This window comes from Tetrao urogallus (genome assembly GCF_951394365.1).
Source record: "Tetrao urogallus genome assembly, chromosome: 26".
Classification (NCBI taxonomy): domain Eukaryota; kingdom Metazoa; phylum Chordata; class Aves; order Galliformes; family Phasianidae; genus Tetrao; species Tetrao urogallus.
In genome coordinates, this window is record NC_136839.1 from 74,862 (window position 1) to 90,359 (window position 15,498).

The 15,498-nt window shown below is 49.8% G+C and overlaps 1 protein-coding gene across 1 annotated transcript; it reads right to left on the bottom strand.

Annotated features, from left to right (window-relative positions):
- Positions 1-855: 855 nt before the first annotated feature.
- RND2 (Rho family GTPase 2) lies at positions 856-13,958 on the bottom strand (the record flags this gene model as incomplete). The annotated part of the gene is made up of 5 exons (XM_079547078.1): positions 856-1,104; positions 1,521-1,655; positions 3,655-3,764; positions 13,688-13,775; positions 13,857-13,958. The coding sequence occupies 5 exons, from the start codon at positions 13,956-13,958 to the stop codon at positions 856-858; spliced, it is 684 nt and encodes a 227-aa protein (XP_079403204.1).
- Positions 13,959-15,498: the final 1,540 nt, after the last annotated feature.

Consider the following 15,498-nt stretch of genomic DNA (forward strand, 5'->3'; position numbering starts at 1 on the left):
GGAACACAATCTGCAGTTCAACATGGGTGGAGGAGAGGACATGGAGAGTGATTGCAGTCTGCTTTTCAGGACACTGCGTGCCTGGAGGTGCAGCTGCCTGTGGCAGTGAGCAGCCTGATGAGGATCCAGGCTAGCAGAAGCGAGGCACAAGCTCTTGAGTGACATTTGCTTGCTGAAGGGAACCACAATTTTCAAGATGCATCTATGGGGACAGACCTTGCAGCCAGATCTGCTCTGTTGGTTTTGGAATAGAATTCAAGTATCTGAAGTACTGTGAGAAAAGCTACCTATCTATAGTCTCCCAGGAGGTGATCAGCATGGTGCTTGTCAGGTTATACTTCCTCCCCAGGGTGCTTTCTTGGTGGCTTGCCATCCAGTCCAACCACAGATAGCAAACAGTTCAAATAATGCTTTTCTTCTAAAGGCAGATTGGAAGAGGACTTTCTCCCAGTCATTCTGCTGCTTGCAGTTCCCCCCTCTCCCAGCCTCCAGCCCAGGTCCCACCACCATACGTCACCCAGAGGCTGGGCCATGGGGACAGGAGAATGGCATGCATGCAGCATCACTCTCTCGTGCTTTGTTTCATCCAACTGTAGACCTTCCAGCGACTGAATGCTTCTCTGTCAAGTGGTTCCTTTCTCCCAAGCAATCAGCACCGCAGCAGCTGACCCAGAGATCTTGGCAGTACAGGGTGCCTCCTGCACCCCAGTTTGCAGCTGGGACCTTTGCTCAGCCCTACGGACTAAGAAAGGCTTCAGAAAGGCAAGCTGGCTCCTACAGCCAGCACCATGCCCTGGTCTTGGCCAGTTACTGTACAAAATGGACAACACACATATGTTATTTACAGACTGTTTTTCACATGATGGAACAGCTCTTGGCTCGGTCTTTCCTGATCTCCGTGTCATTCAGTAAGTTCGTCCTGCTGGGCATCTGTGATGCCCGCTTCAGTCCCCGTTTGGAGTTGGAGCGCTTCAGGTTCTTGTGTATCCTGTTGACCGAGGCAAGGGTGGTAACATGGAAGACATCCCGCACGCTGTCCTCCGACACCTTGGAGGAGCACTCAGCGTAGGCCACTGCCCCAATCTGCCGTGCCAGAGCACTGCCCTGAGACCCAGAGATTGGGGAAGGAAGGAGGAATGAGGTTAGGACAGAGCAACTGCAGCTGCATCAGAGTCTGCGACCCTGTGCTGGTGACTGCAGCAGCTCCCAGCAGTTCCCAGCCTGTGTCTTTGTCCCCACCCCAGCTATGCCCAACAAGGAGGTGCAGAAACACACTCATTCTACTTTAGTCAGTCCAAGTTATTAAGCTGGGCATCTCCAGTAGCTTTAGCGAAAGGCTTCCTGGCTGCAAACCAGGAGGTGGTTCAGCAGAGCACTGCCAATGTGCCCAGGGCAGGGGAGAAGAGTGCTGCAAGCTCAGAGTACCTGAGCCAAGATCTGGTCAGCTTCAGACCAAGACCAGTGCTGCTGAGCTAACTTATCTGAGGAGGTGCAGGAGGAAAGCAGCTACCAAAACCCACCTGCTCATGTGTCACTGGGATGAGGCGCTGCTTGGAAAGCTCCCGCAGCGTGTTCAGGTCTGTCCGCATGTCCAGCTTGCAGCCCACCAACACGATCTTCGCATTGGGGCAGAACTCCTGAGTCTCCCCTTGCCACTGCAGCGAAGACAAGAGAGAGAAGGTGCACAGCCGTGCCAGAAGCTGTGTGACAATGGACAGCCTACAAAAGGGTCAAGGTTGGAGCTACAAAGCTCAGCTGGGGTTCACCAGAGCTGCTCCCTGGAACCATAACAATACGTTGCCTTTGCCTTGGAAGCCTTCCATGGGAGGATTTTCCAAACTGGAGTCACAGCTGTTTGGAAGCCAATTAGCTCTTCCTTAACAACTGCCACAGGCAATGATAAAAATGGTTGGAGTGCCTCTCAGATTAACTTTTTGCTCACTTGGTCCAGATATGCCCTGCAAACGTGCTGCATTCAAGTTGCTGTCGCCTGCAAGACTGAAGGAAGGAAAGAAGGCCAGGTCAAGCATGCACTTTCTTCACTAATTGTACCTTTCAGAGCTTCAAAAAAGCTTCAATATGCAGTGAGGTGTCTGCAATGGTAAGTAAACCCATTGACCGGGGCTGGAGAGACCTGCACAGCCCTAGCAGTGTGCCAGCACCCTGAGCACCCATTTAGTGCTTCTGGAGCAGCAAGCAGATGACAAATAGAGATTCCCACTGGCTGAAGATGTCTCTTGGTACAAGCAGTTCCTGCTATACTGGCTGACAGTTAGGCATACACCCCAGGCAATTAGAAGGGGAAGAAAACCCAACCCACAGCCCAGTTTCCAGAACCTAGTGGGGAAAGGAAGCGCCAGCAATGACACAAGTTTCATTGAATATCAGAACAAAAACAACTGCAAATTATGAGGAAAAAATGGTGTTTTCCAGCTGGAGACATACTCCACTCTGTGTCCTACAGATCCCTTTCCTGCTGCGGAATTTATCTACCAGGACCCCCTCTGCCACCAGAAACAGCCATAAAAGGAGGATGCTGCAGTTCATTTGGAGCAGAAATCCAAACACCCAAATTTATCCAAAGGATGGAAATCCCTGCCAAGATGGTGCTACTGGGCCAGTTTTCTGCACTATGACCCACTTCTCCCATGCCTGACAATATGTGGGGAGCTCAAGGTTTGCAGAACCATCAAGCTTTGTCAGAACAGAGGTGCCATCTTGTGAAAACCCACTTTGTGGAAAATTAAAAGCTGCATCCATCCTTTTGAGTGGCTCCTTCCTCTCAATTGTACATGCTGTGAAGACAAGCCAGGTAGCAGAAGGGCAGCAATAATAAAGATTTCCTCTGCTGAATTAGCATCTTTGCCTACAGCTTGAATAGAGAATGTTATTCTCCTTACTTGCCTGGTATCAGAAGAAGCTAAATCCTATTTCAACTCCATGGTATCTTAGGAATGTGACTTACCTCCGTAGGCTGTAAGCCTGCACCAGAGGAAACAAGGCATCTGCTCAGAGGCACTTAAGAAATGCCATGTGACGCAGGGATTAAAAGTTGCTTTATCAAACAGACACCGCTAACAGCATTGGAAGTATCAGTGTAGCCAGGCAGGAAAGATCTTGCAGTGAGCAAAGCAGGCTCACACGAGGAGCAGACAGACACTGATAAAGCCCAACCCCAGCTAATTATTGATGGGCTTGCATCTCATTAAGGTACAAGAGATTTGCTTGTGTTATTACCCTGTTATCATGAGCAGCAGATGCTTCCAATCCCCATGAAAGACTTCTGGCCCCTGAGCTGGGTGCTGGGAGCTGTCTTGGAGTTCAACTAAGCCCTGGACTGAGCTACCTGGAGGGCTTTTGTCCCCTTGCCAAAACACTGGAGCCCCCTGCTGACATGAGAAACATAACAGATGCCTTACATCTCTCCGTTCCCATGTTTGCACGTGTGCAAAAAGGCAGACCAACAGAAGCACTGCATACTGCAGTGAGCTGCATCACTCATGGTACTCCTTGCAGTCAAAGAAATATCTTGCTTTCTGCTAAAGATCAAGGCCAACTGCAGCAGGCAAACTCTAGCCAAGGGAGCTTTTGGCCCTGATGGCAGCAGTAGGGGATGCAGGGCTCCATCCCAGCCCAAACACCCTGGGCACTCACCTTCTTGAGCACACTGTCCAAGGTTTCTGGGCGGCTGATATCAAAGCAGATGAGCACGGCATCTGAGTCCGGGTATGCCAATGGACGAACATTATCATAATAGGCTGAGCCTGCAGAGAGAAAATCAGTCAGCAGAAATTCTCATCCATGGGCTGCTTGACGCCTGTTGGGGCAGGTGAGGAGCGTCAGCTGTCTCTATAAGTCCATAGTTCCAGCAAGAATTGGGACATGGCCACATGTGAGCATCTAGCAAGCAAGAGGTGGTAAACTGTGCTGTTGGGCATGCTGGATATCTACAGGATGGGGAGCTTGGAAGGGTTGCCATGCTTGCACATGAATCCATCACTTGTCATACAGTTGCTGTGCTCCTAACAGTTGGAAGGTGTAGTTGAGAGAAGGCAGGCCATGAGCAGGGCTACTGCTGTGTTTGAATTTTCTCGGTATCTTTTTACAGAGGAGCTTGCTCAAAACAATTGTGAGAATTTAAGATAGGTAAAAAAAAGAACTTTCTGCTCTGTATTTATGCTGGGAAAAGTCAGATTCTTTTTGTTTGCTTGTGCATAAAAGATGTGCAAGGATTTGGTGAACAAGTTCTGAATTGGAGGAAATGATGCTGCATTCTGCAGGATTTCCCAGGGAGTAGAATATAGCCCGGGTGAAATCCTGCACAGCTCTGCCATGTACACATATCCATGTCTGTATGTACAACCCCTCAGTGTGAATTTCAGATGTTAAAGCCATCATCCCATAATGTTTTTGTTTGAAGTGTATTCTGTATGAAACGCCCCACTAAGCAGTAATGGAACAATCAGTTTGTTGCTGCTTAAAAAACATTTGTTTCAGTTTTGTATTTGGCTTCACAATGGCTTAAACTTCCTGGAGGGGTGAGAAGCAGCTGTTTATGTATGAAAAAGGGAAGCAGAGATGCCATCCATTGTTCAGACTGCCTCCTTGGAAGCAGGATGCGGGCACAGGGGATGCTCCACACCACTCACAGAGCAGGCATGCCAGCACCCCATGTGCCTTTGGGTTCGCAGCAAAGCCAGCTCCAGGGACATTCTGCTGCTGCAGTCCCCACAGACACGAGTGAGAAAAAATACAGCACAGTTTTTTGTCCCTGTAAAGTCAGTGGAATGAGAAATAGCTGGCATCCAGCATGGCTGAAACAGACTGTGACCTCTGCAGAGTCCAGCCCTCTTTGTAGAGGGAAAGTCATGCTTTGTGCGTGGAGTCAGTGCCTGGGGTGCCTGGACCAGCGTGGGGACAGGGGATGCAGGCTGGGGCACAGCAAACCCTGGAGATCTCTGACCCTGCTTCAAGCTAAGAATGCTTCATCTTCTGCTGGACAGAGCTGGCCCCATGAGCAGTCCCATCTTACGAGTGACTCAGTGCTTTTGTTGGCAGCACCCAGCTCTGCAGCACCAAGCTGCCCTTCAGACCAAGCTTACATTCTCGTTCCAGATGCAGGTTTGCCTGAAGGGATTCAAGACTCAGCACTGATCTGCATGCTCAGATGTGTCAGACCCTTTATCAGAACTGTGCCCTTCCCATGCACAGCTGCCCCAGGCAGGTGGGAGGGAAGCACTTCCATGCACATCCTCTCCCAGTTGCTCCTCCACTTCACATAAACACCGCAGATAAATCTGACCTCCTCCCAGCCCGGGAATGCTCCTTTTGTAGAGATTGGTTTTGGCTCCTTTCAGCTCAGACATTGCTACAGCAAGCTGTATCGTAGCAACCTGCTGCTTTCTCCAGCACGTCACAGACTGCACTGGCAGAGCACACAGTGCAGCAGAGTGCAGCCAGCACGGTTGGTCACCACCCATCCCACAAACCCCTAGCCTGGTGTCAGGACAGAGTTGGGCAGCTGCTGAGATGGTGAAAGGAAGGGAAGGATTATCTGCCCCAGGTCAAGAGCATCATTTTGTTAATGAGATCGAAATTGCCTCTGTATGCTCTCACTTTCTGCTCCTAGCTCCAAGGGACAGGAATGGTCCCGACCCCATCGGTAGCTCTGCTCACTGACAGCTGATCAACACCAATGTCTTCCTGAAGTTCCTTCCCCAGTCTAAGAGACCAACAGTCAGAGCGCCCAGCAGTGCTGTGCGCCAGACTTGCATCATCCCCAGCTTTCTCTCTGATGAATCAGGATATTCTCTTTGGTTGATCATTCTAATTTTTGAATCTGTTATTTTTTGATGAGGACAAAACACAAACATCCCAATTCCCTCAGCTCCAGATCTCTGGATTTGTGGGTTCTGAGTGCTCAGTACCTTTCAGCCATTCCTGCAAGGCACCCTAGAGCCCCACACACTGGCACCTCCAAGCACACATGCACTTAAGACTTGCACTACTGTAGATCCAGCCTTCCTGTTCTGCGTGAATTGTTCTCCAACTTGGCACTCAGGTCTGCAAGAAACAGGACCTAGTACATTTGTTTGTGATTGAAGAGAGAAAACTGGAGCAAGCCAAATACCAAAAACAAATAAAAATAAAATCCACATTGTTGTTATCTGAAATTCAGAGGTTGGTACAGCAGCCTGGCACTGGGACAGTGATGCTGCTCTCAGGCAGAGGATCAAGCTCTGGCCCAAACTCCTGACCCATCACCACATGCTTTCCCCACGGCAGTGCTCCAGGCGTGTTAGTACTTCATAGAGTGACAGTGAATGTGATGGCTTTTGTGATTAGTAGCTCCTCTGCTAGGACAGGCGATCATGAAAGTGTTAATAATATATTTTATTTATATCAGGCCTTTAAGACTGAAAAAAAGGTGCAGGAAGCCGTCACCATCGATGGGGACAGCAATGGACAGAGGGCATGGTAGGCTCCCCTACCCTGGTGCAAGCAACACATCTGCATGAGAAAGGGCCTGTCCCATTGAACAGTTCAGCTACTGTCTCCTCACTGGAGCAAAGCAGAAAAACGCTGGATTGAAAACCTGATGGTGAATGGGAGAGACAGAAGTGACAGCTGTCCTGGACACCCTGGGCAAGGAAAGAGCCCAGTCCCCATGATGAGCCCACAAAAATCTCAGCTGCTTCTCCAAGACAGCAAGGATGCTTCAGAGCTAGCATTTCCTCTGCAGATGTAATGTGGGGGCATAGAGTCACCCAAACCACTAGTGAAGGGGAAATAAGCCCAAAGGAATAGTGACAGTTTGCAGTAGAGGGCAAAAAAGGAATTCAGCTTCAGGGAACATTTGAGAGCAGCAGTTAAATAGCCCCAAGGGTCAAGACGCATCCCTTTGTCCTCCTGCTGGCAGACTATGAAATGAATTGATATTCTGTGGTCCCCATACTCAGCTTGAGCATAGGGAACTTGTGGAAGCAGGCAGGACATGGGCTTGTCACAGTAGCTCCCTGGTGGAAGATAGAACAGGATGCAGCTTCATGAAGTGACCAAGCACAGAACATGGACCCTGTGTGGGGCAGCCAAATCCCCACCGCCGTCTCCTCACACGCGACAAACCCTCCAGGACACCTGCAGCAAGTGGACTGCCCCAGTAAGGTGTTTTTCGGGGCCCATCACTTGCTTACGAGGACCCACCAGTACAGTTTCTTTCCTTGGGACATCTGGAGTGCCTTTGCAAAAGCAGCATTTGAAGAGCAATGGCTCTGTGTGCCTGATGTACAACAGACAAGGATATACAAACACTCTTCTTGTTCCCTGTATCGTTAATGCTGTTGGGCTTTATAAACAGGAGGCCTGGAAATTAAATGGACTTGGCTTCCCAGGCTAAAACTGTGCACACTGAGGAGACAACATGAATTCAGTGACTAACTTCATCCTCCCAGTGTGAAATTGGGCAAATTGGACCCTTTCTCCTGAAAGCAAGACAGTGGCTGGTTCTGTTTGGGAAGGACGAAGTACAGCATGGTTCCTGAGCTGCCCACAGGTCCCCAAGAAGCGGGGCTCAATGGCCAAGGGTCCCTGAGGATAATGCAGATCCCACTGATATTAAAAAAAGAACACATTTCTGACACTAACACTGTGCTTGTTAGAGTCCAGTGCAGTGCAATGACAAGTGAGACAGGAATTTAAGCACTGGAGACAAAAGCCAAGATATAATGACAGCACTGACAGCACCATGATCTGAAGCCAGGCTTCGACCACCTGGAGGTCAAGGATCTGAATGCAGCAGCAATTAGTGACAATAGAGACTGAAGAGAGAGCAAAGCAGACCGAGAGACAAACAGCTACGATCAGCTAAAGGTGGCATGGCAGGCTGATAAAGTGCCCTGCTGTCCCTGATCAGAACCGAGGTCTCCCAAGTTGCAGCAGTAATACAGCAAGGCGAGGCCAATGGTGGTTTCCTTCCTGAAGCATCCATTTCCATTACAGCCAGAGTTTTCACTGCTGCATCCCCTTCAGATTTCAGAAACCCCTTTAAAGGCAGAAACAGAGATTATGACCTCCTCACAATCTGGAGTATGGCCAAGCCTCACAATGGGGGTTCCACAAGCAGCAGGATTGGGGTCAACAGGTGAGCTTGCCCTGGAACAAAGCCCTTCCTGCCAGAGGAAGGTGGCCCAAAGAGGAGATGAGGCATCCAACCCAAGCTGGAATCCTAGAACGGTTTGGGTTGGAAAGGAGCTTTAAGATCATCTAGTTCCAACCCCCTGCTACAGGCAGGGATACCTCCCTCTAGACCAGGTTGCTCCAACCCCCATCCAGCCTGGCCTTGAATGCTTCCAGGGAGAGGGCATCCACAACCTCACTGGGCAACCTTTTCCAGTGTCTCACCACCCTCACAGTGAAGAATTTCTTATAAAATGTTCCTCCACAGCTTTCCTGTAGGCCCCTTCCAGGCAATGGAAGGCCACTGTAAGGTCTCCTTGGAGCCTTCTCTTCTCCAGGCTGAAGAGCCCCAGCTTTCTCAGCCTGTCCCTCCGAGCTCTCCAATCATTTTTGTGTCCCTCCTCTGGACCTGCTCCAACAACTCCATGTCTGTCTTGTGCTGGGGGCTCCAGAACTGGATACAAAACTCCAGGAAGAGGGAGATAAAAAGCAGCAGAGGGAATTCCATAGTGTAGTCCTCTGAGCCCCAGCACTCTGACACAGCATTTCTGATACTGAATTGTGACCTGTCTATTACATGTGCAACATGACTGCAAAGCCCAGCAGTTCAGGAAAGGAGCAAACTATTTCATGACACAGAGCAAGCAATCATCTGGAAAGTGCATGACTGAAACAACAGCTAATCAGCTTGGACAATTAACCTCTGCTCCTAGTTCTTGTGATGTGCATTAAAAAACACCACTAAACTGCTAAGCAGCCTAGCTGCCATGTCTCTGAATGGACATGATCAAGATGAAGGGAATGGTGTTTGCAGGGGCTGAGGTGGCATCCTGGGCTCCTCTCGCCAGTGACAGGGAGGCAGCTCTCTGAAGAAGCCCCTAATAGCAACCCTAGGGTAGCATCACTGAGCCCTTGAGGCGGGAGCACAGCCTTAGTGCCTGGTGGGGCTCTACTCAAGGGTGCTAACAATCACACCCATGGCAGCTGACAAAGGAGGCAAACAGGAACCAGAAGTCCCTTCCAGGCACTTTTGCCACATCACAAGGGCAGTTGGCATTGCCTCAACCTGTTTGTCATCATTTTATTGGGTGTAAAAAGGACTAGGAGTGGCAACCAATTCCCACAGACCTCTGACTTTGAGGAACATATCTGTGGGTTGAGTGAGCACAAATTATCTTTATGCAATGCTACACATTTCCAGTTTGCTGTGCACAAGCAGCAGCTTTCTCCTTGGCTGCTTGCCCACCAGACAAGGTTTCTCCCCACAGGGAAAGCTGGATCTGCACGCCCATGAAGTTTAATTGCATACTGGTCTAATACATAGGATCTAGGGCAAGAGGAAAGCTGTACCCGGGTCTCTTCTGTAGGGCTGGTGGCATGGCACCAACCAGCTCCTCTGGACATCTTCCTGCCACAAAGTACTGCAGGACAACCCTGAGGCACAGTGAGGGGCACCTAGGTGCCAGGTGGGCAGAAAGGCAAAGCCATCATGCTCAGAGGATGGGGTGAGAGTCCCCTCCTACAGGGATTTTCAGCAGTTGCATTACATGATTGCCTGGCTAAGGAGCTGCTGCTTGATGGGTGTCTGGGGCACAAGGGACACCCCCAAGACATACAGGGAGAGCAGCAGCTTCTGTACCATGCAGCGCCTACATCATGTCCAGTCTGACATACCCCAGGGACTCTGGTGTCCCATCCACTCCTCTCACATCATGTCAGGTCTCTCCAGACCCAATCTCCACCCAGTCCAGGATATGCATTTCTGCAGCAGATCTTTCAACTTCTGTCTGACTGGTTCCTGACCTGCCTAAGAATGTGACCCAGCTACACATATTTTCAGGCTTAACTATGTCTTTGTGCCGAGGCAGAAGACAAGTATGCCAGTTCGAGGCTCCCAGCCTCAACAGGGAGCATGGGAGGCGCTATTTTGGTATGGAAAGGGTAGCTCCACATTCTTCTCTGCTTCAAAGCACATGGGAAGAGGCAGCCATTGCAATCCCAGAGCTGCGTGCTGGGAATCCCCAGCCCCAGCATCAATGGAGATGCCATTGCTAAACTCAGCCCCTTTCAGCTCCCTAATCTCATCAACATTCCTGGGTAGTTCCCCTAATGAAGAGACAGTTATCAGAGCCTGTTGGTTCCCACACAGCCATACTGTTTGCTGAGCACGGTCAAAGAGGGAGGCAGGGAGGGATTTGCACTTTACAATGTTATTCTTGTTTTGAAAGCGAATCTGCTTATCAGACACAAGTCCCTGCAAAAGGCTGGCAGCCACACAACTCCCCTGCTGCGAGCTGCAGTGCAGAGCAGACAGCAGTGCAGAGCCAAGGACCAGCTTGGGTTCTGTGTGGGCAGAAAAGTCCTCTCCAGCAACTTTGGAAGATGGCAATGAGCACACACACAGTGCAGTGCCATTCCTGGGCATTCCCGTAAGCCACAAGTACAGACATCCCATAGCCGGCAGCTCTGCTCTACACCAGGGAAACAAAAGGTTAGACCAGCTCACAAGGGGAATTAACCTGCTGCATTACTGAGAAGCCAGATTGCCCATTATGACTACATACCCTTCCCACCATTGAAGCACGGGAATCCAACTCGGTCTGCACTGTGCAAAGCATGATGAATGGTCACAACATCAGCCAGCAGGCTGTACAGAATGGAAACTCTTTCATGTGGGTGCCATGCAGCAGCACTGGTTGTCCAGGAGGCATCCAGCCCTTTGGGAGCAGCCCTGACCAGCCAGCAGGCATTCCATCAGGCTGGTGTTTCCCCACACCGCTGCCCTGCAGAGAAGTTGTTTCTGTGCCAAGGACATTTGACCAAAGGGGGAACTGGCCAAAATGAGAATAGAAAGAGCAGCAAACAGGACATCCTCCACTAAGGAGCAGAGCACAGCAGCTGCCCCATCTCCTCTGCACCTTGCTCTCATACACAAAGATATCAAATGTTCTTTAATGGAGGCTTTAGGAAATAGCGCATAGTGGAAATGGAAGGATGGGACATTCCTATTGCACTGTAAAATGGCACCTGGAGCAATTTCAGCTTTGCTCTGTGCATGGAGGTGGGACTGAGTTAAATAGAGACAAATCCAAAATGCAGGCAGTACTGAGGGACCAGGCTCATACATGGCTCCCTTTTTTCCTTAACAGGCATCTGGATCAAAGGCATTTCAGTGAGCACAGAGGGCCTGTATTTGCCCTGTCTGAAGGACACAGTACTGCTAAGCCTCCAGCTGTCTTTCAGCCTAGGAAAAACTAATCAAGGGTTACAAGATACTTAAAGGAAATCCAAGGTCCCATTACAGTGTGGGAGCAATTCAGCTCCCCATCATCCCTGCCCACAGTATGGCAGTGTTTCTCTAACTACATTTACTGCCTGCCCACCATCTGCTAATACCAGAGGAGGGGCCAATTCACACCTAAAGGCTGTATTTCCCAAGTTCCCCACAGCAGCTAGTGCTACATATCCAGGGAGCAGACAACACCCCAACATGGGCAGGGATTACTGAGAAGAGCTAGCAGCAGCCAGGCAGGCTGGGATCCCTGCAGCAGGTTTTCCAGGGCAGCTGCCCTTCACTGGTGCCCATAGAAGGATGATGCTATGAGCATCTGTGGAGGCACTCACCACTCTCACAGCTGACTTGAGTCCCTGTCCAGGTTTGTCTGCTGATTTTTGGAGACCTTCAGCTTCAATCACTTAACTAAGAGATGGAAAGCATTTAAGACATAAAAGAGGGAAGCAGATTTCCAGCATCTCCCTTCCTGCTCCTGCTAGGATAAGTTCAACACTAACAACAAGTCCCTGCCCACAAAGCTGCTTAAAAGAGGTGGCAGGTAATGCAGAGACAAGGGGAAGTGCACGCAGCACCTGTCATATGCAATAGGAGGGCAATCAGGCACTCAACCCCTTCAGCTCAGTTAGTTCTATTTGCTATTGCACAAAACTTTCTACCAAAAGCTGTTCACAAGTGTCTCTGAAGTGGAAATACAGCAGCAGCTTGCAGTCTGTAGCTCAAAATGTCAGTCTGATTACTAGAAAAAATTGCTACATATTGCTTTGCAGGACTGTTTACTGACATACAGCTTTTGGGTATTTCAAGTGAAAGCTGCAAAAGGAGGCAATTTATCTGGAAAACTATCCACTGAACTCTACAACGAAGTTCTTAAAAAGGGAGAAAAAAAATCAAAGTCCATTTCCTCTTGGCTGTAAAGATAAGCACTAGACAGACTCATATCTTTTGTTGAAAATGATAAAAATGAATGTATGACAACATCAGATGCAGGTACCAGGTGCATATACACAGATTTAAAGCCATTTTATCATGTTATTTTCTTTTAACATTTGTAAGATCAAAGCCAAATATTCCAGAGAGTTCCTAAAAAAAGCCCCACACAGTGCACTAAGCGTGCTTCCACACACTCCAAAGGTGAAGTTTTTCTCATCAAATGCAGACACTCAGAGCAAAGCTGCTGAGCATCAAACAAAAACAACACAACCGGTCCTTTCCAATCAGCTGCAGAAGTTCTCAGTTTGGAAACCCCCGAGGCTCACAACTCAGCAGGTAAAAGACCCCTGTTTGTTTCAGGACATAAAAATTTCCAAAAGCAAAGTCTGCCAGGTTGGGAAGCCTCCAGTAGAAGCTCAGTAAACATTTTACAACTTAAAGGTCGTCCAAAAATCAGTAAAGTCACTGCTCAAAATAGAGCTCTGCTGATCCTACAGCTGTAATCTGATGGATGTAAAATTATAGTGAGGAATTTGAGTGCACAAGACCTAAAACTGTCTAATCATGTTTTAATTTACTTTTACTCTTGAGCACTAAGAGTCAAAAAATTATGGGGAAAGACCATCAGCAAGTCCATTACATATGTACACCACCAGAGCCCAGCATTCAGCTCTGCTATGAATACGCAGCAGTCCAAAAAGGTTGTCAGAGGTAAATTAAAGGATGCACATAACCTTTGCTAGATGCCAATATTTTTATTAGCTCTGCATCAAGCAGTTCACTTACAGCTCATGTCTTCTCAGAGAGGCAGCATGAAGTTTGAAAAGGGTTTCGGAGGGCTGAGATGTGCCCAGGGTTCCCTGCAGCATCACAACTGAGAATGCAGATGAAAAGGCAAAACCAAACCAAAACATAAAAAAAAAAAAAACAACTGAAGCAGCCCAGAAACTCTCCTGGAGTGAGTGATGAAAGGACAGCATATTCCCACAGCACATTCCTCTCCAAGGTGAGGTCTCCCATCTCGGCTTGCTTCCCCATTCCTTCCCAGCCTCATCTCAAGCCCCAGAACTGGTTTTGTTGGTGCTCTGCTGCATCTCATACGTGGTCAAGGCTGAGATGCACCGACATGCAGTCAGCACCAAAACGATGTGCAGAGCCCCAAGGCCGGGGGAGAGAAAGCCGCAAAATCCAGCGCAAAGATACCGAGAAGGGATTTCAGCGTTTGATGCCCGCTGCGGATCCCATAGAGGCCGCATCGAGACCCACCGCGTCCCTCCCCGAGCCCACCTGAGGTGTCCCACATGTTGAGCTCAGTGCGCTGCTTGTCGATCTCGAAGCTGGCCGTGTAGTTCTCGAAAACGGTGGGCACGTAGCTCTGGGTAGGGAGAAGGGAGGTGAGCCGAGCCGAGCCGAGCCGCGCCGCGCCTCCGGCCGCCCCCCGCCGCCCCCCGCACACCTCCGGGTAGCAGTCCTTGGCGAAGACGTGGAGCAGTGCCGTCTTGCCGCACTGCGTGTCCCCCACCACCACGATCTTGCAACGAGCCAGGTGTCCCTCCATGGTGCGGGGCCGCGCCAGCAGCGCCGCCGCTTTACCGGGACCAGCGCTCGCAATGGCCGCGCCCCCGGCCCTGACGGCACCAACCGGAGCTGGAGCTGGGCAGGGCCACCCGGCCACCTCCGCCCCCGGCCGCCTCCCGGCTTCGGGAACGGCTGCCCGCCCCTCGCCAGGCTGCCTTCGTCCGTTGATCTCCGCGATGCAGCGCAGGAAGAGGCTCTGGCGTTACCGAGAAGCCCACTTCAGGCTCCGTCACCTCTTTCTTCTGATCCAGACTCCTGCTGCTGCACATCCTGTCCGTCTGTCCCCCCACCACTCCCTCTAGCTTTCAGCAACAATAAAAATGTGTGGTTTTTTTCCTACCCATAAAATCTGGCAGGCAAAGGGGGACCAATCCATGCCCCAGCTGGTGCTGAACATCGCAGATGTCAAAGATCACACTGCCAAGGAGGTGAAGATAGGGCATCACTTCAGGCCAGGTGGGTGAGGAGCAAGAACGGCCAGCGGTTTATCATGCCTCTTGCAGCAACAGTGTCCAGCTTCCCACCTGGGCCTTCTAGCTCTGGCACCAGTAAAGAACTGTGACTTTTTCCTGTGCAGAATATCAGCAAAAATGGGAGCACACAGCATTTTAGCTGGCTCTGCACAAGTCTTAAAAATCACGTCTGTCTGATGCACACAGCCATGTTACGTGGGCAGAGACAGGAAGCTTGTCATCTGCCCAAGAGCACTGGCTGCACAGCAGCAACCAGTTCTGTGTTCCATTTCTCCCTGGTTATGAACAATGCAAATTGCAGGCAGTGTTTTTAATTAGCAAAATCATGAAAAAGGAAAGGTTCCTTTCCTGCTGATACATGCCATCCTGCAGAAAGATTTACCATAAGTGCAAATCTTCATTTGTCAGAGACAAACCATCTGTCACAAAATATGGTAAAAATAGAGACAACGAAGACAAAGCAAGTCTGGGGAAGTGGAAATTAAAATATTTTGGCAGGAAAAGCAGATTTATTAATGGACTGATGCAGCAGTTTGTTTTTGAGGAAATTGCAGCCATTTCTCATATAAATATCAGCGCTGTGCGTGGGAATGAGCACAGCCCAGAGGCACAGAGTGAGGTACACTGCCACACCAGCACCCAGCGCTCATGAGCACTACTCTGCACTCTGCTGTTCCTCAGTAGGAATATATCTCAGTAGGAATTCATCTTTTTGCTTCCAAGAGTTTATTGGGATCCTGCATTGGATGAAGAAAATCTTCCTCTGCATTGAATACTTGAGACTTTGCAACTCAGCACAACTGCATTTGCCTTCCTCTGCGGAGGGCGTGCAGCTGAGGGCACCTTTTGCTCTGAGCCACATGGGGCAGTGTCACTGCTGTCCTATTTGGTGCAACTGCACCTTTTGGCAAGCAACACTTGCAAAATATATAATAGGCACTTTTCAGAGTGGGCTACAGGGAGAGATGCGCTGTGACTGTCACCACTGCTGGGGAGGCAGCAGATGGCTCCAGCACATTTGTTCCTGAAAATGCTCTTCCAGTGGCT